Source organism: Carassius auratus, unplaced genomic scaffold (assembly GCF_003368295.1).
Source record: "Carassius auratus strain Wakin unplaced genomic scaffold, ASM336829v1 scaf_tig00215410, whole genome shotgun sequence".
Lineage (NCBI taxonomy): Eukaryota > Metazoa > Chordata > Actinopteri > Cypriniformes > Cyprinidae > Carassius > Carassius auratus.
Genome location: NW_020528076.1, coordinates 294,443 through 319,100, shown reverse-complemented (window position 1 = coordinate 319,100; position 24,658 = coordinate 294,443). Strand labels below are relative to the sequence as shown.

Here is a 24,658-nt window from a genome sequence, read left to right as displayed (position 1 = left end):
ATTATTCTGCATTTTTACATTTTAATATATATCAAAGGCGTAAATAAAACTAATCCGATAAACAATAAACATTTAAATTCATAAACAGTTCGTTTTTTATTGACATAGTTCATGCATTTTTCTAGTTAGGCTAATGTTTGTATTATGTCTTATGGTTGCTTTAAAATGTGGCATTGTACGACATTAAACAAAAGTTAAGTGTGGGGTTTCTCTTTTGTATGTTACTTTATAATATTCTCATTTTAATTAATTTCCTACTTCTCTGTAGCTCCGATTATCTTTGCATTATATTAGCAGGAACTGAGACACCGCCTTTTCGAAACGACAGTAGTCCCTAAAATTACCAGTAGATGGAGGTAAGAGACCATGAACACAACACTAAACAGACGTGCTTGGACCTGAAGAGTGAATCATACAGTGGAAATACATATTTGTATAAATATACTTTTCTATAATTATAAAGCTGTTGTCTTAAATAATGAACAATTATTTATTCACACCGAGCTTATTTTAAGGAAACACCCTTCTTCAGAAATAACCTTTGTAAATGTGTTCATATAATCATCACCAAAGTTTTTTTTTTTTTTTTGCTGTCTCCTGTTCTGTCATTCTTATATTAGTACTTCTTATTTTTAGTTACAGAATGAATTCTTTTTTATTTCATGATTGTTAAATAAAATAATAATAATAATAATAATAATAATAAGATACGTGTATATAAACATGTTATTATTATAATTTTTAAATTTAAAAAAAAATTGCATGAAGGTAAGAAGGTCAAGAAGGTGAAATGTATTATTGCTATTAAATGTAAAGATGCATTATAATATGCATTTACTGACTTGTATTAAACCCAGAAATGAAAGAAACATAAACGCAAATGTTTATAAACTATGCTGTGTTTATCATGTGAAAACTACGTTTAAAAAAGAAAACAAAGAAAAAAAAAGGAAAATATTATTTGATTAGTTTACTATTAAAATTATTATTTATTTAAATTTGTTTAAATTATTATTATTATTTAAAAGAGAGAGAGAGAGAGAGAGAGAGAGAGAGAGAGAGAGAGAGAGAGAGAGAGAGAGAGATGTGCTACAAATGACGCTGTAGTTGAATTCTATGACTTTAGTGAAAATTACACCAATTAAAGATTTTTTTCCTACGATTGTCAGTAGACGAATACAACAGTGTAACTGGAGGAAAATAGCTTATTATTTTATTTTTCTAAAAGTGCCCTTTCGGTCGAAGAACGGAGACTTTTATATTGAATAAATATCATCGCTGTGGACTTGTTGTGTTGTCATAGTAGCTGTGCTCACGTTTTGGCGTTCCTCGTAGTCGCGGGCTTCACATGCGCGCAGTAGCCTGACAACAGCAGCCGCAGCAGCAGGAGGGAATGGGGAGAGAGGGGCACAGCAGCGTTTAACAAGACACTCTTCAACACAACACGACCAATAAAACCCTTCAACGCCGGTGAGCACGCGCCTCGATCTACAAACACATCGCGCGTTGATCACTTCTGTTTTTCCTCTCGTGATCCTGAAATAATAAATAAAATCCACCGAAGCTAACACGAGCTCGCGTGCTAACCACTATCACCCTCAAAACCGGACTTTCCGGCGTACATTTGTCGAAAACTGTTCGTGCATTCAATCCCTGGCAGTGTACATGCAATAGGGGACTTGTTATAAGCCGTTTTACGTGAGGTAAATCTATGCATAATGTGTTTTTTCTTGCATGACGGTGCCTTTTTAGCTACACGCGCCTGTTAGCCCCTGAAAGACTGATTCACATGGCAGACGTATTGATTAATAGGGCAGTTTCAGACCCGGTGATGTATTTCATATGTGCTCAAATATTAGCATAGTGCAAGGGTCACGTTTGTGATTGGCAAAGTGACAGATGCATGATTTTGGGGGCCTCGGGTGTGTTGCTGGCTTCAAGGCCAAGGTCGCAATGAGGCCTAACTGATATGCATGAATAAAATTTTGTTTTAGCATATGATTAATAGTGTTTAGATGCATTTGTTATTGTTGTAATATGTGAAGTGCAGTTAGTATGTTGCTGGAGAATATTGGTTTTAATCTGCCTGGCATCTGTATAAGAAACGTGATTTTTGCTTGTGTGCCACCAAATATTATTGATTTCTTTATTTTATTTTTAAATTGTATCTTAGTTGTATTTATCTTTTTTTTTTTGTCTTACTATGATAATACTATGCTATTTGGACATTCAGTAAAACCACAAGTATCTTGTAAATACCATGATTAATGAATATGTATGGTTATGATGTAGTTATATTATTACCAATATCCTTTAAAATATATATTAGAACTAAAATCGTACATTGATTGTTCTGCAGATTATATGTCAAATTATTGTTATTGGTTTTTAAAAAAAAAAAAAAATTTATAAGTGGTATGTCCTCATGGTGCTATTGTCCTTTGATGTGATCCTGAAATAGAATATGAATATAATCTGTGGGTTCAACCTTCATAATGTTTTAATGTGTATCCACACACATACATGCATTGTAAATCAGTTATTAATATTGATTTAAAAATCCTATGTCACTAAAAAATTTTTCAATATGAAGATGTAAATATAAAATAACTGATTCAGGAATTGACTCAGAATGATGTCAACCGACACAACAGAATGATGTTTTACTATGAATTATTATTATTATTTTAAATGTTTGCTATTTTTTTACTCTCTTAAACTCTTAAAGGGTTATTTCACCCGAGAATTAAAATTTGTCCATCTTCTACTCACCCTCGAAGCGTCCTAGGTGTATGTGACTTTCCTCTTTCAGAAGAATCCAATCGAAGATATATTTATAATTGTCCTTGCTCTTACAATAAGGGGTAAGTGGGTGTTTGCCAACAGAAGACGTGAAAAAAAGTGCACACATCTGTAATAAAATGTCCCTCACACGGCTACAGCGGGTGAATAAAGGCCCCCTGTAGTGAATCCATGCGTTTTTGTAAGATAAATATTCCGATTTCAAACGTAATAAACACTTTTTTTTCTCACTTCTGCTGACTGTTGGGAACCGGAAGATGTGCAGGTGGAAGATAAAAAATGACGCGTCACTAATGCCTCTGGGAAATGTAGGAGCAGAGGAAAACCAGTCTCCTCTTACCAGGCTTATCTCGAAATTCTCCAAGGTTTTTTTTTTTTTTTTTTTTACAAATTTTGTGCTTCTAATTCATGACCAGCGTGTTTTGTTTTGTTCTTTCTCTTGAGTAGACGATGGACAAATTTTAATTCTCGTATGAACTGACATTTTAATAAAGTCTGATGCTATTTGATTTATGCTTATTTATTACATAACTGGTTAAGGGTTATTCTGATTTTGAGACTTTCCATCAGCTCTAGATATGCAGACATCAGAAAAACACATTTAAAAGTTGCATACCCGAGTTCATAAATTGCTTGCTGCAGCATCTCATTAGAATATTTCACACTTGTGAACAATATCCCGCTGATTCAACTAGTTGCATTCTTCAAAATAAAGTGACAGTAATGTAAGCAGAATGAATTATTGATGAGAATTCATGAGACGGGGTTACATAGACCTGTCCTTTATTTCCAGGGTCAAATCAGGTGACCTGCTGGATAGGTTGGCCCGAGGGGCTCTTTCATGTGACAAGTGTGAGTTCTGAGGCGGTCTTAGGCACGTTTATGTTGGAACTCCTGCATGATGTATTACTTACTGAAGCCAGTTTTTGTCATGTTTGTCTATGAATATATTATGCGTTATAATGAAGCTTATAATTCTCCTAAATTGATAGTCCAGTATTGATTTAGTCTCTGACTGAACATATTTATAAACAGCTGGCTTTGCTTCTGTTTTTGTTCCATAGCCTACTTTCTCCTTTTTTTGTCTATATGTTTTGTAGTAATCACTTTTATTTTTAGAGAGCTTTTAGCTGTTTTGTCTTGGACTGAATTTTACTAGTAAACAGTCAGTTCGCACAGAATCATAGCAGCTGGTATTCCGCCTCATCCACGTGGTAATGTAGGTCATGCTGAGCGCTTTGTTCTGAAACTTGACTGGGACTATGTGGCCTGGCCTGCCGTTTTGCCTACAGTCAGTGTGGCTAGTGGTTAACAGGAAGTTAAGACGTCTATGCCATTTTGTTCAAGTGGACGTAGTTCCGCTAAGTTAAAATAAGAGCTAATAAATTGACTAGTCTCCTTTGCAGTAAATCAACATTGAAAATAGTCATTGATCCTAAGTTCACTTAAAAAATGACTGGTTTTACAAAAATTTACCATTCGCTATGATCATATTTTTTGTCAGGATATTATGCTACATTTAAAATAAAAATAATAATAATAATAATAAAAATTGTGCTAACTTTTTATTGACCACTACTGATATCTAAAAAAAGAAATAAATTACATTAGTCCTGCATCTACCAACTGTTTTAATAATAGATCTCATTAATTGTGAAATTTAGCAGTTTTATACAGTAATGGATAGGTCTCCGTCTCAGTTCCCTGGTCTGAAAAGAGTTTAAGATCCCTGGTCTTTGCCATGAATTGATTTTGTTATGTGCAAAGATGTAAATATAAATCTTTAGGATATTAGGCTAATACTTTAATAGATTGTGCTCTGTTTTTTACCTCATGCAACCTACTTTGTAGCTTGTTCATGCAAAGAAAAAAAAAAAACAATTAGCGTCATTGTGTGTTAACCATTTTTTTTATATTGTTGATTTTAGTGATCAATTAGCTGTTGTAGCTTAAAATGACATTAATTGAAGGAGATCTTGTTGATTTTATTTTGCATGGTGCTGTGAGGATATAATTACTGTAGTAACTGATTTTTGTGATGAGTATTGATCTGACTAATTAAGATAAAGTACCAGTAACAAGTTTTCAACACTGGAAATCTGCTTGCGCGTAGTCGAATCGGGCAGCCGTGACCTGGCCAGCTGTTTTGCAGTCAAGCGTTTAACATCGAATGTTTCGTTCCCCCAAAACAGATGTGTGTCAGCGTTTTCAAAATCTGAAAGTAAATAACCTATGTGGTTGCATTAGAGATTCATGAACCCGAACATGGAGTCTGAGAGCAGATTTTTAACCAAGAGCAAATGTGTTCGCTCACTGCAAATGAAGCCTTGTGTTACTTGAGCTGATGTGACTGGTGGTGATTTGTTGCAGCTGTGTCGAACAGCGGTGGTCAGGAGGAGAGTGTGGGCTCGATCCTGAGTGGCAAAAATGTGTTGACAAGCCAGTTGTCATCCAAATTCAGCTGTCCTCTCCCTGCCAGAGCTCCGTCCATTATCACAAGCTATGTTTCTTTTCTCTTCGTTTACAGAGTATTGAAAGAATACTGTCTCAGGCCCCTCCCCCGTCTGCAGCATTAAGGTACTGTGATAATTTCTCTCTGCAAGAAATAATAAAATACAAATAGTTTCATATCTATATGTTTAAATTCAAAGCATTTTTGTATGCTTTTCTTATTTCCATGTATGTATTTCTATTTTAGTCACTGAGGTATTTAATTTACTGTTTAGTTGCAACATTGTTTATTAGAAGACACTACTGTTTAAATTCTTGGGATTAGGGATGCTCATTTCGATTAATTTTCCTGACCGACAACCGCCGCTCGTTAATCGATTATTAACCGTTAACTGATAAGATTATAATATTGAATTGGCATTAAATACAAATAAGATTGACGCGTATCTGTGACCCTTTAAAAAAATACAAACATTTTTTTTTATATATAAAAGGGTTTATTTTAACGTGCAAACAGCAGCAGCATACAGAACCGGTTTCAGTTAAAATTTCCACGCACCTGCAGCATTTCTGACAATGAGAGAAAAATAGAATAAAAAATTTACAAATAAAAAACGCAATAGGCCTACACTAAATATATTTTTTAAACTTAAATAATTAACAAATTAAGATGACAAAGAGAAAACACTGAGGGCCCTATCTTGCACCCAGCGCAATTGACTTTGTACACCGACGCATGTGTCATTCCTATTTTGCACCTGCGCAAAGCGCGCTTTTCCCTCCACAGAAGCACGTCGCTAAACTAGTGAATGAACTTGCGCTCCCTGGGCGGTTCAGCGCAAAAAAGGAGGCGTGTTCCGGCGCAAACAATCCCTGGTGCTATTTTGCTGTTCCATTAAACAGTTGCGCCACTGACCAGAAAAAACCTAGTCTAAAGTCAGTGGCGCGTTGCGCGTTGTTCATTATGCTATTTTAAGGGCGCATGCTTGACCATAATGTATAGCGTTGCACAACGCGCATACACTTTGCTCATGTAATCTACACAGATGCAACAGTTATTTTTGCAAATCATAAATTGTTACACTAAAAAAATATTAACACATGAGATGACGGAAATCATTGTGGTGTGCCACGAAGATGTGAAAAAATAGGCATAAATCTAGCTTACAAATTATTCAGGCTAATTGTAGTAATTAAGGATCAGACCTGTTTGCCCGACAGTGGCAAGACATATATGTATATAAGGACATCTGACAAATTGGTTTGTCCGTCAAGAACCAGGAAAAAAAAATCGATGAAACAATTGTGGCTATATATTTCCTCCCACGCCTGTTTAACCGACGCTATTTTGGGTGGGTTTCTCCCATCCCCATACATCACAACTTCTCTGTCTTTCACTGCTCTTACAAGAACATCAGTCTCCTCGGCTGTGAACCGCTCCTGGCGTGCGCCTGGTAAATACGCCATAATAATAGCAATCCATAATGGAACTTGCGCACCTGCTTTTAAAGGGAATGTTGGATGACGCTCTGATTGGTTTATTTCACGTTACGCCCAAACCACACCTATGAATAATGAAGCTGCTTCAGACCAACCCACTTTAGATTTGCGCCGGGCGCAAGAGCCATTTATCCCGCCGGGAAAATAGCAACAGCGCCGAGACCCGCCCACAAAGTTACTTGCGCTTCGCGCTTTGACACTTGCGTTTCAGATCGTTAAAATAGGGCCCTGAATCCGTTTGAATGAAGCTTTCAAAAACCGGGATTTTTTTCGTTAGACTAAGATTTTTCGTTAAATAAAAATAGCAGCCCTACCTCAACTCCTTGTCTAATTTTTATTTAAAAAAAGCAACATATCAATGTGTGATGTGGGGTCAGTCTGGAGCGCAGCTTGTTGACAGTTAGACCCGCGGTAGAAAGCACCCTCTCCGATGGGACCGTTGTACCGGGAATACACAGGTAACGTCTCGCTAGTGGCCAGCTTCGGGAAGCGCCTTTCATTTGCTTTCCACCAGTCAAGATGATTAATATCCAGAGAAGGAGGATCATCTCTCATATAGATGTCAACCTCTGCTTCTGGATAATCAGTGCGTTATCTTCTCAGATCACCGTGCATCGCATCTTCTCCCTGATAACATGGAGGGCAGTGTTTGTTGCCCTTCATCACTCGAAGCGCGTGGGTGTTTGCTTCGTAAATCGTACTTGTGCTACTGCTGTATTTTAATACGGCGCCGCATAATTTACAGGTAACATCGTCGCCCTTTCTGTTAAAATGATCCCACACAGTGCTTCTTTTCGCTCGCTTCATTTTGCTTCCCTTGCTCGGGTGCCGACGCGCTCCGTGAGTTAATAAATATAAGCTATATAGTAGGCTATTTTATTTGTAAACCATGCAGCAAACTAAAAAAAAAAAAAAAAAAAACTTAAAAAAACGTTTTAAACCGTTTAACTGATAGTATTAATCGGTCAAAATGTTTACTTTCGGTTAACGGTTAAACGGTCAATATGAGCATCCCTACTTGGGATGCTTTTTTTTTTAATTTAAGAAATCTTTTAATTTAGCAAGACATGCATTATGTTACAAAGATTTGGATTTCAAACAAATGCTTTTCTTTTCAACTTTCTGCTCATCAAAGAACTACCAAGATACATATGTTGACTGTTTTCATCATTGAAAACTATGTTTTTGAGCGGAGCGCCAAATCAGATTTGTGAAAGATCACGTGACACTGAAAACTAGAGTAATGCCTGCGAAAGCTTCAGTTTTGCTGAATATCGTTTATACAGTTATTTTAGACCTGTTTGCTTTACAGTTGTGTAGATTGTAAGTATATGTCTGTTTTTCCTAGCAGGATAACTCGAGAGGAAAAAGTATGAGCTGATTTTAAGAGCTCTGATGATGATGCCCAGAATAAGTACGGCTTGGTCACACAGCAAAGCGGGAAACATACAAGCTGTAAGGAAACACTCTCATGTTTAATCAGTAGCCATAATCAGGCAATGAGACATAGTTGATTTTAGCGCTGTTGTTTGTGAAATCCTCCTGATCTGATGTTACGTGGTCTTTCAGTGAGCATTAGAAGGCCATGATGCAATGAGATAAACACTGGATGACTGGAGGTCCCCTGCTTAACAGTCTCTAAGCATGGCTGGCCTACAGCTGGTGACCCCTGCCTCCTCACCCATGGGGCCCTTCTTCGGTCTCCCGTGGCAACAGGAAGCTATCCATGACAACATATACACACCAAGGAAATATCAGGCAAGTCTTTTGAAACGGTTTGATTTTGATACTCAAGCTAGTCAGAGTTCTTTGGTGTCATTTCCAATCCCATATGACTTTTTTTTTTTTTTCTGTGAAACACACAAGGAGAGGTTTTGAAAATGTTTATGCTGCTCTCAATGAAAGTATACAGTAAACAGGTGAGGAAAGCTGCAAAAAAAAAGATAACCCAAATACAGTACCCTGTACAGCTCATGGTCTATATGCAAAACTATTGCATGGCCTTAGGAGACTTGAAATATTATGCACTGGTCATATGGACTGTTTATACCCTGTTTTTGATTGTATTGAATAGGGCTGCACGATATTGGGAAAAAATGACATTGCGATATTTTATTTTTCTGCGATATGAATTCTAATCTAATTTTTTCTTACAAACAAAAATGAGCACACTTGCATTCTCATTTTAAATGATTTAAACATCGACACCATCGTGTCAATTGATTAATATGCGCGAGGGAGAGAGAGCAAGACAGTGCTCGTGTTGTTTGAAGATGGTGAGCTTGCGGCCAGGGCTCGCTCGCTCTCTCTCTCTCTCTCTCTCTCTCTCTCTCTCTATCTATCTCTCTCTCGTGCACTTTCTCTCTCTCTCTCTCGCGTACTCTCTCTTTTGCACTCTCTGCGAATCACATTCGTCAAGGGCCGGGGAGCAATTGGCCCGTACAGTTAATGAATAACGGATCAACTACGACAGCCTACATCGCACATCCTGCGATGTGACTATCGTGGATTCGTACATCGCGATATCGATTCTTAAACGACACATCGTGCAGCCCTAGTATGGAATTGTATTTCCATTGACCATTGTATGGAAAAGAGCAGCTTGGACATTTTGCTAAACATCTCCTTTTTTTGTTTAATTGAAAATGAAATGGAAATCATACATCAAAGTAATCACAATTCATTTGTATTATAATCCCTTTATACAAATATGATATATGATATTTATTGTTTTTTAAATAAGTGTCTTATGCTGACCAGGCTGCCTTTTTTGTGATGATAAATACAGTAAAAACTGATTACAGTTTAAAGTAACTGTTTTATTTGTTGATATATTTCAAAATTTTATTTTTTCCTGTCCTTTCAATGCTTTTTTGTATCCTGTTTTGTTTTTTTATTACCAATGTTGAAAGCAGTTATGCTTAATATTTTTAAGAAATCCATTATACATTATTTAGAGAATCTTTAATGAATAGAAAGTATTTGATAGATACAATAATAAATGTCTTCACTGTCACTTTTGATCAAATTAATGCACCTTTGCTGAATAAAAAACAAACAAACATATAGCTGAATAGTTTCACTAATTGCATTTTCCCACCAGGTTGAACTTCTTGAAGCAGCTCTTGAACACAATACTATTGTCTGCTTAAATACTGGCTCAGGGAAGACCTTTATCGCAGTACTCCTAATCAAAGAACTCTCCCACCAAATCCGTGGAGAGGATGGGAAGAGAACAGTTTTCCTGGTGAATGCAGGTGAGGACTTGTCTAGTCTGCCATGTGACGTTAAACATGATCGAACTCTTTCTGTATGTTTATTAATCTTAATTCTGATTTGTTCTTTATTTGTTCCCGATTGAAGAATCATCTGTGGTTCAGCAAGCATCTACTGTAAGAACCCACTCTGAGCTCCAGGTGGGCGACTACATGTCAGAGGACATGACATCATGGCCCGAGGAGATGTGGAACAGAGAGATGATGGAGAATCAGGTATGATTATAAATTTTTCTTTTTAACGTGCCTATGAATTTATTCATATAATTGTTGAACGGTTTGATGAGGTGTCATCGTGCAGTCTCTCTTCTGTGATATTCTCTCGTCCTCATCCCTGTCTTTTCCATAATGTCTGTTCTTTCAGGTCCTGGTCATGACTTGCCACATCTTCCTCCATGTGTTAAAAAATGGAGTCTTGCCACTATCAAAAATCAACCTGCTGGTTTTTGACGAATGCCACCTTGCAATCACAGACCATCCTTATCGGGAAATAATGAAGGTGAAAGTGCAGACCTTTACAGCAACTATCAGTGTGAAGAGATGGATGATAAATGTCTCATTTAAGTGTCACTCCTCAGAGATGCTTAAAAAGCTGTCGATCCATTTTTATAGTATTAATGGTCATGTATTTACTCCTGGAAATAAGATGGTGTTTCATATCTAAAATGCATTCTAACTGAACGTTTTAGTTTTGAAGGCTAATACTTTCTAGCACAAAAACCAATAGTCCACCCAAAAATGAAACAAAATTCTGTCATTATTTACTCACCCTCATTTCAAAGCTGAATGTGTGTGGAACATAAAAGATAGGGTTTTTGAGAAATGTGTCCTTACAGTGGAAGTCAACGGGCTTCAGTGTTGTTTGGTTCCCAGAGTTCTTCAAAATATCTTCTTTAATGCAGAAGAAAAAATGCCATACAGGTTTGGAATGACATTAAGGTGAGTAAACAATGACAGAATTTGAACTTTTGGGTGAATCATCTCTTTAAATATAAAGATTGTCTGAATGCAGATATTTTAACTTCTCTGAATATGCAATCTTTTCTAAGGAGAGTCATATTTTAGTTATAACCCTTAGTTACAAATGCAACAATTAATTGACTTCATCTATCAATTCAAGATAGATCATATTGTAAGGTGGTTGGTGAACCATTTCTACATATGTTTTATTAAACAGTGCCAGTCTTCTTTACAGATTTGTGAGGGTTGCCCAGGCTGTCCTCGCATTTTTGGTCTGACTGCTTCCATTTTAAATGGCAAATGTGACCCTTGTGATCTGGAGGAGAAGATTCAGAACCTGGAGAAGATTTTGCAGAGCAATGCAGAAACTGCCACTGATCTTGTGGTGCTGGATAGGTACGTTTAGGATTTCCACTCTGATGTATTTTAGCTTTTATTGCAGCTTGTAGAGCAGACGTTTTTTTACCAGTATTATTTATTATAGATGTTTCTTGCATGTGTGTTTATATCCAGGTATGCGTCCCAGCCTCGTGAGGTGGTGCTGGACTGTGGGCTGTACCGGGATCAGAGTGGGCTCTCTGAGAGGCTTTTAAATGAGCTGGATGAAGCCCTTAATTTTCTTAATGACTGCAACTTATCTGCTCATAGAGAAGATAGAGATCCCACATTTATCTCCAAACAGGTTCTTTCATTAGGCTCTTAATTAAAGCAACAATACTCTTGACATGAACTTGATGTTGATTGTGTGATTGTTTACCCCAAGGTGCTGAATGACTGCCGAGCCGTTTTGACTGTGCTGGGCCCTTGGTGCGCTGATAAAGCTGCCGGAATCATGGTCCGGGAGCTGCAGAAATATATCAAACACGAACAGGAAGAGCTGAACCGCAAGTTCCTGTTGTTCACAGACACCATTCTGAGAAAAATCCATGCCTTATGTGAGGAGCATTTCTCCCCAGCTTCCTTAGACCTGAAGTTTGTCACTCCCAAGGTCATCAAACTTCTGGAGATTCTCCACGAGTACAAGCCATTCGAACGGCAGCAGTTTGAGAGTGTGGAGTGGTACAATAATCGCAATCAGGACAATTATGTTTCTTGGAGCGATTCTGAGGACGAGGATGAGGATGAAGAGGCAGAGGCAAAGGAAAAGCCTGAAGCTAATTTTCCGTCGCCTTTTACCAACATCCTCTGTGGAATAGTCTTTGTGGAAAGGCGATATACTGCAGTTGTTTTAAACAGGTGTGTTTTCACTGTCTTTCTTGGAAAATGTGTACAGTCTTTGGTGTCACATGACCATTCAGAAATCATTCAGATATTTGGAGCTCAAGAAACATTTGTTGATTGCACAATCGATCAGACCAACCAAAAAAGTTTCGACAGTGAAAATAGGAAATCGATTTTAACCAAATATGTACACTATTAATTTTAAAATAATTAAACAATTAAAAAATATAGATGTAACAAAACTCACAAACAAGCAGAAAAAGAAAATAAAGAATTCCGAAAGTGCAAGTATGCGTTGCGAAAGCTAGATATAAAATACCAGCAATTTTACGTGACTACAAGACCCAGTGACGTCGAAAGCGACCTCTCTGCGTTCACACCAAACGCGAATATAGCGCCTGTCGCGAATGATTTCAATGTTAAGTCATTGTAAAGACACGTTTACGTGCGTCCAGAGGTCTCGCCTCAATCGCGCATCTAGTTACAGGAGATTCTGAGTTATGAAAAGGACCATTGCAAGCAGTCCTAGCCTTTTGGTGCATTTCCTTAAGCCTGCCTAGTGCCGTCTAGCCTAAGTGTCGGTTACGTTCAATAAAAAAACACACATGGCCTGTTCTCAAGTCCAAATGGGTTGAATCATTACTTAAAATAATCTTGGAGATTTTTGAATTGCCTAAATCATAAATGCAGCCGGGTTGAAGTCTGCAGTGATGTTTTTCTTTTGTTATGGCAGCCGTCCCCTCTGCATATAATTTTTTTCGAGAATGTTGCACTCCTGTTGCTGTTCTGCATGAAACTTCATGCCAATAAATAAGAAATATTGCTGACTTCCAGCGCTCTCTTTGCATTCGTCCGTTATTAGACGTTGAAAAAGGAAACATGTTTTTTTTTTTCGACATGGAAAATCGATTTTACAATCGATTCAATGAACACTTATGTCTTAAAAATCGAAAATGAATTTTTCACAAAAGTGACAGCCTTAATTATCAGTATCAATAATATTTCAAGATTCTTTGATCAGTAAGTTTAAAAGAACCTAATTTATAGGAAATAGAAATCTTTCAAAATGTGTAAAATGTCGTTGTCACTTTTGCTAAATTTAATGTATCCTTGTTGAATAACAGTATTGATATCTTATGAATAAAAATAAATAAAAAAACCTTGATCACCCGAATCTTTGATTTACTTTGAAAGGTTGCTTATTTAAAGGGATGGTTTACCCAAAGATGATAACCTTTGTTCGTTTTTGGAGCACAAATTAAGATCTCTTCGATGAATCCAAGAGCTTTCTAACCCTGCATAGACAGCAATGTGATTACCATGTTCAAGTGCCAAAAAGGTAGTAAGGATATCGATAAAATAGTCCACGTGACATCAGTGGCTCGACTGACATTGAAGAGATAACAATGTTGAACAGAATGCACAAAAAGCATGATGATTGGTTGAACCACTGATATTAAAAATCCCTTTAAATTATCTAAAGGTAATTGAATGCACCTTGTATTTTTTGTGTGTATCAGACTTATCAAGGAGGCAGGGAAGCAGGACCCAGAGCTGGCCTACATCAGTAGCAACTTCATCACAGGTCACAGCATTGGCAAGAACCAGCCTCGCAACAAACAAATGGAGGTGGAGTTCAGAAAACAAGAGGAGGTGAGTGAGTCCTAGAAAGTTTCTCATGGAACTTCCTAAGCTTGTGCTCATCATAATTTTTTTTGCTGATCCACATTACTGTCCAGGTCCTGAGGAAGTTCAGAGCCCATGAAACCAACTTGCTCATTGCAACCAGCATTGTGGAAGAAGGCGTTGATATTCCAAAGTGCAATTTGGTCGTTCGGTTCGACCTGCCGACAGAGTACCGGTCGTACGTGCAATCCAAAGGTCGCGCCCGGGCTCCAGTCTCCAATTACATCATGCTAGCTGACAGCGAACGGACAAAACCATTTGAGGAAGACCTCAAGACCTACAAGGCCATAGAGAAGGTCAGCAGGTTTAATGAGTTTTCCTGTGTGTGCATTAAAATGTGTCATTCTAATAGTTGTACGTCTTTTAGATCCTTCGAAATAAGTGCTCGAAGTCAGCAGAATGCAGTGATTTTGAACTGGAGCCAGTGACCGATGATGACAACGTTCTACCACCGTACGTCCTGCGCTCAGAGGACGGCGGCCCCCGTGTCACGATTAACACAGCAATTGGACACATCAACAGGTCAGTTTCCTTTTCTAAATCAAAGATTGCTATATTTTATATTTTTATATTAATGTCATTCTTAAATGTGTGTTGTATAGATATTGTGCTCGCTTGCCCAGTGATCCGTTCACTCATCTTGCTCCAAAGTGTAAAACCGTGGAGCTTAAGACTGGAGGTTATAAGTCCACACTCTTCCTACCCATTAACTCACCACTCAGAGTTCCTGTCACCGTGAGTTCTTGTCCATATTTTTTTGCTAGGAGTTAAAGGTAGAGTTTAGTCAGACTGTCAGAGTTTCCTCACCCTTGTGTTATCCCAAACCTTTAAGACTGACTTTCTTGCATTGAACACAAAAGGAGATTTTTTGAAGAATGTTCACGCTGCTTTTTTCCATACAATGAAAGTGGATGGAAACCCTGAGCTGTCAAACTCCACACAAAAAAAAAAGCACCAGAAAAGTTATTTATGCATGATTTGTCTTAGACACAGACTGAAATTTAAGATTTTCAATGACAATCTTTCCTTGAAAATCCACGGCAGCAATGTTCACCATTCACCTTCATTGTATGAAACAGAATAGTTTGGATGTTGTTTTGTGTTCCATGGAAGAAAGTCATACAGATTTTGAAGGACATGAGGATTTTTAATACAAAAATGTGTGTGAATTTTCTGAAAATCCCTGATTGAGAGTAAAAAGTCTTCTAAATGTTTCTTCATCCCTTTAGGGGCCAACAATGAATTGTGCAAGACTCGCTGAGAAAGCTGTTGCTCTTCTCTGTTGTGAAAAGCTGCACAAAATTGGTGAGCATGAAAAATTATTTCTGATGCATTGTTGTGACTGAGATGCATTGACTGATGTGAGATATTTGTTTCTAGGTGAACTGGATGATCATTTGATGCCAGTGGGGAAGGAAACTGTGAAGTATGAGGAGGAGCTGGACCTTCATGACGAGGAGGAGACGAACGTACCAGGAAGACCAGGCTCCACCAAACGGAGACAGTGTTACCCAAAAGCCGTAAGTGTCATCAACCCGAAAATACCTTTTTAAAATGTTTTTTGGTACCACCATTGTTTGGGGTTGGTAAGTGTCTTTTGCGCACTTATTTGACCTGTATTGACATGTATTTGACCAGGAATACAGTGAAACTAATATTGTGAATTTTAACATCTTTACGGTCATCATTTGATCAATGGGATATGCTGTCTTGCAGATACCAGAGTGTCTGCGGGGTTGTTACCCTGTGCCAGAACAGCCTTGCTACCTTTACGTCATAGGGATGGTCCTCACCACCCCTCTTCCTGATGAGCTCAACTTCCGGCGGAGGAAGCTGTACCCACCGGAGGACACAACCCGATGTTTCGGCATTCTGACAGCTAAACCAATACCTCGGGTAATCATCTTTTATTTAACTTCTTTCTGAATCTGGAGATCTTTGGAGAAGAACTGACCAATCTTTATTCAATGTGAATTGCTTTGAATTCAGTTGCATTAATCCTTCATTTGATATTTGATTGTCTTATGTATGACTTGCCTTGGACTTTAAGTAAACAACATGCTTTTTCTCCACTTTTATGTCACCAGATCCCTCACTTCCCTGTGTATACACGTTCTGGTGAGGTGACTATTTCGATTGAGCTGCAGAAGTCGGGTTTCACTCTGAGTGTGGGGCAGCTGGAGCTGATCACACGTTTGCACCAGTACATCTTCTCCCACATCCTCCGTCTTGAAAAGCCAGCACTAGAGTTTAAGCCCATAGAGGCAGATTCTGCCTACTGCATTCTACCTCTCAACATTGGTGAGTGCTGATGTCAGTCAGACAGAGATGTTGTCTTGTCTCAATGTTAGATTAAAGTTAGGACAAAACACCCAATTATGACCAGCATTTTATTGAGCAGACATGGACATTCCAGATCTGATCCAATTTTTCCTTTAAAACATCTTCCGAGGTAATCCATTCCACAGCACATAGACCCAACTAATAAAAAAAGAAAAAAAGGAAAATGATTTTTATTTATTTTTTGACAGCGCCGGGACTTTTATTTTAACTGCACTGACATGCACAGGACCTCACATTCTTCAACTTTATTAGTCAACAGTTTTGTCTAAAAAAAAATATGGAGGAAACTTTCATAGAAAGAAATTAAATAATATTTTAGAGTATTATAGATTTATTAAAGTCTCTTATTTTTATTACAGAGAACAGAGAAGTAAACACTAACTTTCTTGTATGCGGTCTGGATTCTGAAAATGTGCTTTCACGTCATTTAAACAAGTCTTTAAATATCTAATAAATATTTAATTGAAAGAATTTCACAAACATTAGTGAACACAGCTGTTAAATCATATGAAGAGTAATTTTGTTACTTGGTTACATTCTTATGTTCATTGAAATTAGCATTACATAATATATCATCTTTATTAGTTTGAATCTTTATTAGCTTTACTACCACTTGTTGCCGCTCTAGTCCTGTAACTTCTGTTCTGTTTAGTTGAGGATTCCAACACGTTGGACCTGGACTTCAAGTTCATGGAGGATATTGAAAAGTCTGAAGCACGCATTGGCATTCCAAATACTCAGTACACCAAGCAAAACCCATTCATTTTCAAATTGGAGGACTACCAGGATGCTGTCATCATTCCAAGGTACAAAAGTAACTTAAAGTGATATTTCAGTCTTATTGTACTTGCAATTAAGCTTTCATTGACTGTATACTGTATACATATACATATACATACATTACTGTATACTGGGCTTTAGTATTCACTGAAGCTGAACTCTACGCCTCTGCCTCGTTCTTTCCTCTCAGGTATCGTAATTTTGACCAGCCACATCGGTTCTATGTGGCTGACGTTTACACAGACCTCACCCCACTCAGTAAATTCCCCTCTCCAGAGTACGAGACTTTCGCTGAGTACTACAAAACCAAGTACAACCTGGACCTGTCTAATGTTAACCAGCCCCTACTGGATGTGGACCACACATCTTCAAGGTAGGAAAAAAAAAGACATTCTGGTATGTGCTTTTTTTTTTTCTTCCTGAGAAATTCATTATATGTCCACGGTGGTCTTTTCCTGTAGATTGAATCTTTTAACGCCCCGGCACCTTAATCAAAAGGGGAAAGCCCTTCCTCTCAGTAGTGCGGAGAAGAGAAAGGCCAAGTGGGAAAGCCTACAAAACAAACAGGTATTAACTGATGGAAAGAATTTGCAGTGATAATTATAAGTCATCATATCTGAATTAAGTCGAATCACGTCTACTGTTCCATCTGCTTTAGATTTTAGTTCCGGAGCTCTGTGCCATTCACCCCATCCCAGCCTCTTTATGGAGGAAAGCCGTCTGCCTTCCCAGCATTCTCTACAGACTTCACTGCCTTCTGACGGCCGAAGAGCTGCGGTCTCAGACAGCCATTGACGCTGGTGTCGGAGCTCAGACCCTACCTCCTGATTTCAGGTCAGTAAAAAAAAAAAAAAAAAAACACAAACCATTTGCATAACACTCATTCACTCTTTTCCAAACTCGAGTGAGCTCTCCATAGACCGCATTGTCTCTACACTAGAACATATTATACATTGTTTTGAAAAATTAATCATCATAAGAAAATATGCTTCGCAATAATGCACTATATCAAGCTCATTTTAACAAATGGTGACTAAAGTGCCAGAAAAGAGTTTCATTCGGTATTATAAAGCATTGTTAAAAATCATTGATTCTAATTAGTGGTTGAACTATATAATGCCAAGAACGATATATTGGCCAGAAAATTGTAATTACTGGCCAATTAAATTGTTTCTGCATTACCGATAAATGTTTGAAGTGGACCTTTATTTTGGCACAGTTTAAATATGCAGGACTTTTATTTTGACAGCATTGAGAATTCCAGTGTATGAGTGCATTTTATTTTTTATTTAATTATTTTACAGGTTTATTTTTTTATAATATTATTTTCTTTCCCAATGATTAATTTTCTTATTTAATTTATAATGTTGTGCCATATTCACCCCCCCCCCTCCCCCACCATGGTACCAGCATTGTCATTGGCCATCAAAAGATCTTTATCAACCACTAATTCTAATTTCAATATGATAACATAGTCTTGTGCATTGTACTTTATTTTTTATAAAAGTGTTGTATAGTTACCTTAGCAACATGCTAATAACAAACTCTATTGAATTCATTTGTAACTCGAGTCATATGTGTGGCACAGAGAGTTACTGCCTTTAAAGCGTAACCCATTCATTTGTGGATTATCATCTCCGTTAGAGTGCTATCTTAGACAGCAGCTGACTTCAGCAGTGATAGCATTTTAGAAAGTGCTCCCATTTGAGTCCTAATGTTATTGAATATTAACCCCAGGTATCCAAATTTGGATTTCGGATGGAAGAAATCCATCGACAGCAAGTCTTTCATTTCCTGCCCCAGTGCATGTATGGAAGACGACGATCACTGTAAACACGACACAAGCTCAGATTCAGACCACACTGCCCAGGAGGGCTGCAGTACAGAGAGCTCCCAGCCTCCAGAGGGCGCTCTCCCCTGTGAGAACTGCAACACACCAGATGAAATGCTAGAAACCCACATGCTCGCTGTGACTGATCTCCAGATGCCGAACAAAGACAAGAGTGACTGTGTCTTTTCCTGTAACCTCCTCAACGGCACTCGGAGCAACAGCGACAACCTTCCACACAGACGTGACATTTGCCAATGCTCTCAGCTGGGCCCTCTGGAGAGTGACCTATCAACACAAACCACTACCTCAGTTCCTGTGAGGCCCTCTCCAGCCGGCGAGCCACAGCCCCAGCCCAGCGATGAATGTACCCCAGGCAGGAACTCAGATCTCTGTGACAGACATGTGAAAAAACCTACCTCAAACTGTTGCCCCAAACCAGAGATGGCAACCAGCACCACAGCACCTTCAGAAGTGTCATCAGAAGTCTCTTACGTGACATCTACATCAACCTGCACAGGTCCAGCCTGGGATTCTCCCAAAACCTTGGGCCCCAATCCCGGCCTCATCTTGCAGGCCCTGACTCTCTCCAACGCCAGTGATGGCTTCAATCTGGAGAGGTTGGAGATGTTGGGCGACTCTTTCCTGAAACACGGCATCACCACCTACCTGTTCTGCACTTACCCTGACGCCCACGAGGGCAGGCTGTCATACATGAGAAGCAAGAAGGTATGATTCAGATAATTAGACTTACTGCAAAACAAAAAAACAACTTAGTTACCACATAATAATGCATTGTGAGCCACAGATAATATTTTTGTATTTTGTAGTTTTACTATTCTTATATATTTGCTAATCAAGTTATACTTTTACTTAATTTTTACAAAAATTCACAATTTTAGTAGCTTCTTGATTTTATATAGTTTAAACTTGTTTAAATATTATTCTTATTGGTACACAATATTCTTAAATATTTATTAATGAATGTTAAATACACCTGGGGCCTGTACCATGAAGCCGGATTATTTGGCTAGCCAGGTAAGTTTCAGTTTAGTTTGCACCAATCCTGGGTTTTAGGTACCATGTAAGTGGCTTGGCTTTTAGCTGCGTTTATTGCCATAGTAACTTACACTCCACAGCTAACCTGCTCTGGGGCAGGTTATGTTCTGGGTTAGAGATCTCAAACTGAAGCTGGACCAATCAGATGTGAGAGAAGTGACACGTCTGACACAGTCACTCCAGTTTATCTTGCTCCAAATGAAAGGTCACTAATGATAAAAAAAAAAAAAAAAATCACTGAGTCTTTTTATGATTTATATAATTATTGTGATTCATATTATGTATCTTTTACACACAAGCAATTTTACTTTAACAGTTATTATAAATCGTTTATTTTAAATAATGTATACAGATAAGATACAGATCAAAAGATTGCACTATTTAAAAGATAAAAAATCGGACCTTACATGTTCGAGTCTCTATCACTATATATTTTCAAATGTGTATACTAAGTTAACGATTTTCACTTGTGACTTCACTGATAAAGCAAGATCATTTATTTTATTTGTCCTCCTTCATATTTCATATGACGTTTAAATTTGTCATATTCATCAATCTCTTAACCTTTAGCAAAACCTTTAACCCTTTAGTTTTGAATCTCGCTGGGTCTCTCGCGAGAAGTAAATCAAACATGCTTTGTATTGCAAGGCCATGATTGGCTGTTCACCAGTGATGTCACACATTCATGTGCACGCGCTCCAAAAACTCAGGATCAAAGCCTGAGTTGACAAAGAAAGTTGATGATCAGCATCATGGTACCAACAAAGCCGGACTGGACGGGTTTGGTTTGGTCAACTCAAAACTAATCCTGTAACTCTGAATTTGTTCAGCTACCATCATGGTACAGGCCCCTGTAAAAAAGCTAAAGCTAAAAATTAAAACAAAGATTTCTGAAGTGTGTTTTACAGGAAAGTATCATTTCAGTTTTTCTGCTTCAAAATTTCATGCTTAACTCTTGCTGTTTCTTTGTAATTGTTAAGTTTAAATAATATATATTGAATTATATTATATATTAAAAAGTTTAACTTTAATATACTTAAATATGTGTAATACTAAACCGTATTCCTATGTATTATTGAATATTAATATATATAATACTATTAAACGCAATGCTACTATAAATGCTACTATTAAACTTGATAGTTGCATTTATGGTTAATTCTTGTAAAATAATTCCCTTTGCTTTGTACTAATAGAATATTCACCATGTAAAGTATAACTGATATATTTGTAAGACTTGCATATTGAACTCTTTTCAGTTCTCGTCATGCATCGATTTGCAGTTACAGTTAAATGAGGAGATTATAATTCCATTCAGATTGCTGTTACCAATTTATAAAGGTCTTGGCAGCCGCTATGCATCATATTTATTTGAATACTGCCTCTACTTAACAAAGTTCTTTTGCTCCGATATCTCCAGGTCAGCAACTGTAACCTTTATCGCCTGGGGAAGAAAAAGGGCCTTCCCAGTCGAATGGTGGTGTCCATATTTGATCCCCCGGTAAACTGGCTTCCCCCGGGCTATGTTGTGAATCAGGACAAAAGCAGCACAGACAAGTGGGACTCAGATGAGGTATGAGTCAGAGACTGTCTCCGTTTGTTTACCAGATAGCTCAAGTCAAGCTTAACCCAATATCAACATGCATCTTCATGCACAATTACGAGTCTGTTTACATGGCTTAGTGCCTGGAGCTGAGGAACATCTTGGCAGCGTTGTGCTGCAGCTGTTTCCTGTCATTGCCACGAGGGGGCAGGTTCATCCTTTGTGGGTGAAACTGGGTTTCAGAATGGAGGACAGAATTGATCCAGTTGGTTAATTTACATGGAAAAGAAATAGTCAGTTTAGCATGGAACACCTTTGTTTGATTGCACCTTTGGTTTTAAGATAATGCCAATGAATCTTCCACAGTTGTTGTCACTTTTTGTCTCCAGTGCTCTGAATAGAAGTAATGGATGAAAAAGTAAAAAGGTAGAAACTTAACAAATTTACATATAATCCCAACCCACTAAAATTTCTGTGGAGTTAGGAAAACGCAAATGTTTATGGGTTCTATTGCCAGAGAACACGTTAGGCAGAGAAAATGTTAGCCTGAATGAACTGTTAAGTCGCTTTTAAGCATCTGCTAAATGCATAAATGTAAATGTAGAATGATTTCTGAAGGATCATGTGACACTGAAGACTGGAGTAGTGGCTGCTAAAATTAGATCTATTAAACAGCTGTTTTAAATAGAAATAATGTTTCACAATATAACAGTTTTTAGTGCACTTTAGATCAAATAATTGCCATTTTAGTGACTTCTTTTAAAAACATTAGATAATCTTTCCAGCCACCTAATGTTTTTTTCAAATTATCAAAACAAAAGCAACTTTTATTCTGTGATTTGAGAATGCAATATTATAGATTGTTAAAATCTTATCACGGTGCATACATATATCTTGAAAATTTGCAGGCCTTAACCCAAGGCACAATTCAAAGAAACATGTCAGGTCAGGAAGAGGTGCCACAATTACTTAAAATGAAAAATCATTTTAAGTCACAATTTTCCATCTGTGTTTAAGCATGTGTAATGTATTAGGACATGTGCACAGAAAAATGGAAAGAACTCTGCTTCTGGTTTCTACCAGCCCTCTCCATGGTTTCGGCGGAGACTGTCTGTATGTTTTGGGTGGCTCTGTGTGGTTCAGGGTGTATATGTATGATATGAATGTACTGAATTTACCTTGCGTACTGTAATTTTAAGTGTCACTTCCATGTATTATTACAGTATAAGGTGTCAGGGGTATTAACATTTTAATGCATATGCAATAGATGTTTTCTCATATGGTAAGTATTATGGCATATTAATGAAAAAAATAATTGTTGGGGTGCATTTCAGCTTTTGAATCACAGATTGGATGAGTCATTGACTTGGACTGGATGTCTCGGATCTGTTAAGCTCTCCTGAGCAAACATAATACTGTGGTTGAACTAAAAGACTTTTAAATTGTAATCTTTGCAAATCTGTTGTTGAGACTGAGCCTTGGCTTTACGGGGCTCTTAGACTCGATGTTCCTTTCGTGATGTTGTTTGTTTTGTTTGAACTGTAAGACAATGGGAAATCTGTTTTTGTTTCTCAGAATAAAGATTTGGCCAACGGAAAAGCCAGTGATAATGAGGAGGAGGACGACGACGATGAGGCAGAGGATGTAGAGGTCGAGCCATCTAAAGAAGAGGTCAACGTGGAAGATGAGCTTGAGTACTACTATGAGCACATCAGATTCATCGATAACATGCTTATTGGCTCCGGCGCCTTTGGGAAGAAAATCTCCCTCCAGCCGGCTGAGCCCGGCTCCGAATGGAAAGCCCCCAAAAAAGCCCACAATTCTCATTTTTCCCCAGACAGTGGTGCTGACGAGTTCGATTACAGTTCCTGGGACGCCATGTGCTACCTGGACCCCAGCAAAGCTGGCGAGGAGGATGACTTTGTGGTGGGCTTCTGGAACCCCTCAGAGGAAAACTGTGGCACGGATATTGGGAAACAGTCCATCTCCTATGATCTTCACACCGAGCAGTGCATCGCCGATAAGAGCATAGCCGACTGTGTGGAGGCGCTGCTGGGGTGCTACCTCACCAGCTGTGGGGAGAGGGCGGCCCAGCTGTTCCTGTGCTCCCTCGGCCTGAAGGTGCTCCCGCCGGAGAAGCAGAGTTCAGGGGGGTCGGCCAAGCTGCAGTACGGCTGGCTGAAGATCCCTCCGCGCTGCATGTTTGACCACCCGGATGCTGAGCGGACCCTCAACCACCTCATCTCTGGCTTTGAGAACTTCGAGAAGAAGATAAACTACACGTTTCAAAACAAGGCATATCTTCTGCAGGCTTTCACTCACGCCTCGTATCATTACAACACCATCACAGGTCTGTGGACATTATTTACACTGCATGCTTTCTTTTAGGATTGTGGTCTGATTCAATCAATTTTTCCTTTAGTCATTTTTAAAAGACACCCTCTTCCCAATCCTAACTGAACAAAAACAGTACTGCTTTTGGAATTTGTGGATACTACTTTATTTAAATTACCACTCTTTACAACAAATATTATTATATATTATATTATTTCATTTCTAATAATAATAATTAATTAAATGTATATTTTAATTTATATTTGTATTACAATAATAATAATAGTAAATGCATTAAAACTATTTAATAAAAATTATATAATATATAACATAAAATTATAATTTGATAACAATAATTGACGGTAATGTTAATTTATTTTTATTTTCATAAAATAAGCTATTTAAAATGAACTATTATTATTATTACTAGTACTATTATTACAATACATTTTTATGTAATAGGTCTTTTAAAGATTTTATAATATAGCTTATTATATTATTTAATATAATAATGATTATTCTATTAAATTATATGCAAAAAATATTATGCATTATCTCATAAATTACTGTAGTTAACACGTTGATTTGGGTAACATAAAATACATTGCATATAATTTACAAAAAATATGAATACTGTAATATACTATATATTATTAGTACTGGTATTCCACACATATCCCAAGTGTGAGATTATGTATGTAATTGTATAACTGTCTTTTTCAATTTGCCTTAATTTTTAAAAAAGTAATTTTACAACAAAAATCTGATTTAGTTGGGTAAGTATATTTGATTCTAACCAAAAACTCGTGAGAACTTTTAAAAAAAAGTTTTATTATCATGGAGATGCAGCTCAAAATAATCATTTGTTTACAAATC

General features: G+C 37.6%; 1 protein-coding gene across 2 annotated transcripts in view; it reads left to right on the top strand.

Moving 5' to 3' along the window:
• The first annotated feature begins 1,319 nt into the window (after nt 1–1,319).
• LOC113094582 (endoribonuclease Dicer) overlaps nt 1,320–24,658 on the top strand; it is a 29,230-nt gene continuing 5,891 nt past the window's right edge. Inside the window, exons 1-25 of one of the 2 annotated variants that reach the window (XM_026260168.1) lie at nt 1,320–1,470; nt 5,330–5,379; nt 8,102–8,208; nt 8,323–8,511; nt 9,857–10,010; nt 10,117–10,244; nt 10,393–10,527; nt 11,224–11,384; nt 11,502–11,670; nt 11,752–12,224; nt 13,730–13,862; nt 13,949–14,191; nt 14,263–14,417; nt 14,498–14,630; nt 15,125–15,200; nt 15,276–15,415; nt 15,612–15,791; nt 15,983–16,196; nt 16,891–17,044; nt 17,209–17,391; nt 17,480–17,585; nt 17,677–17,852; nt 18,756–19,575; nt 21,326–21,478; nt 23,024–23,798. In XM_026260168.1, coding sequence (XP_026115953.1) covers nt 8,398–8,511; nt 9,857–10,010; nt 10,117–10,244; nt 10,393–10,527; nt 11,224–11,384; nt 11,502–11,670; nt 11,752–12,224; nt 13,730–13,862; nt 13,949–14,191; nt 14,263–14,417; nt 14,498–14,630; nt 15,125–15,200; nt 15,276–15,415; nt 15,612–15,791; nt 15,983–16,196; nt 16,891–17,044; nt 17,209–17,391; nt 17,480–17,585; nt 17,677–17,852; nt 18,756–19,575; nt 21,326–21,478; nt 23,024–23,798 — 4,975 coding nt within the window. In that variant the 5' untranslated portion in view covers nt 1,320–1,470; nt 5,330–5,379; nt 8,102–8,208; nt 8,323–8,397. The remainder of the gene's footprint in view (nt 1,471–5,329; nt 5,380–8,101; nt 8,209–8,322; nt 8,512–9,856; nt 10,011–10,116; nt 10,245–10,392; nt 10,528–11,223; nt 11,385–11,501; nt 11,671–11,751; nt 12,225–13,729; nt 13,863–13,948; nt 14,192–14,262; nt 14,418–14,497; nt 14,631–15,124; nt 15,201–15,275; nt 15,416–15,611; nt 15,792–15,982; nt 16,197–16,890; nt 17,045–17,208; nt 17,392–17,479; nt 17,586–17,676; nt 17,853–18,755; nt 19,576–21,325; nt 21,479–23,023; nt 23,799–24,658) is intronic. The other variant, XM_026260167.1, reaches the window with a different exon arrangement.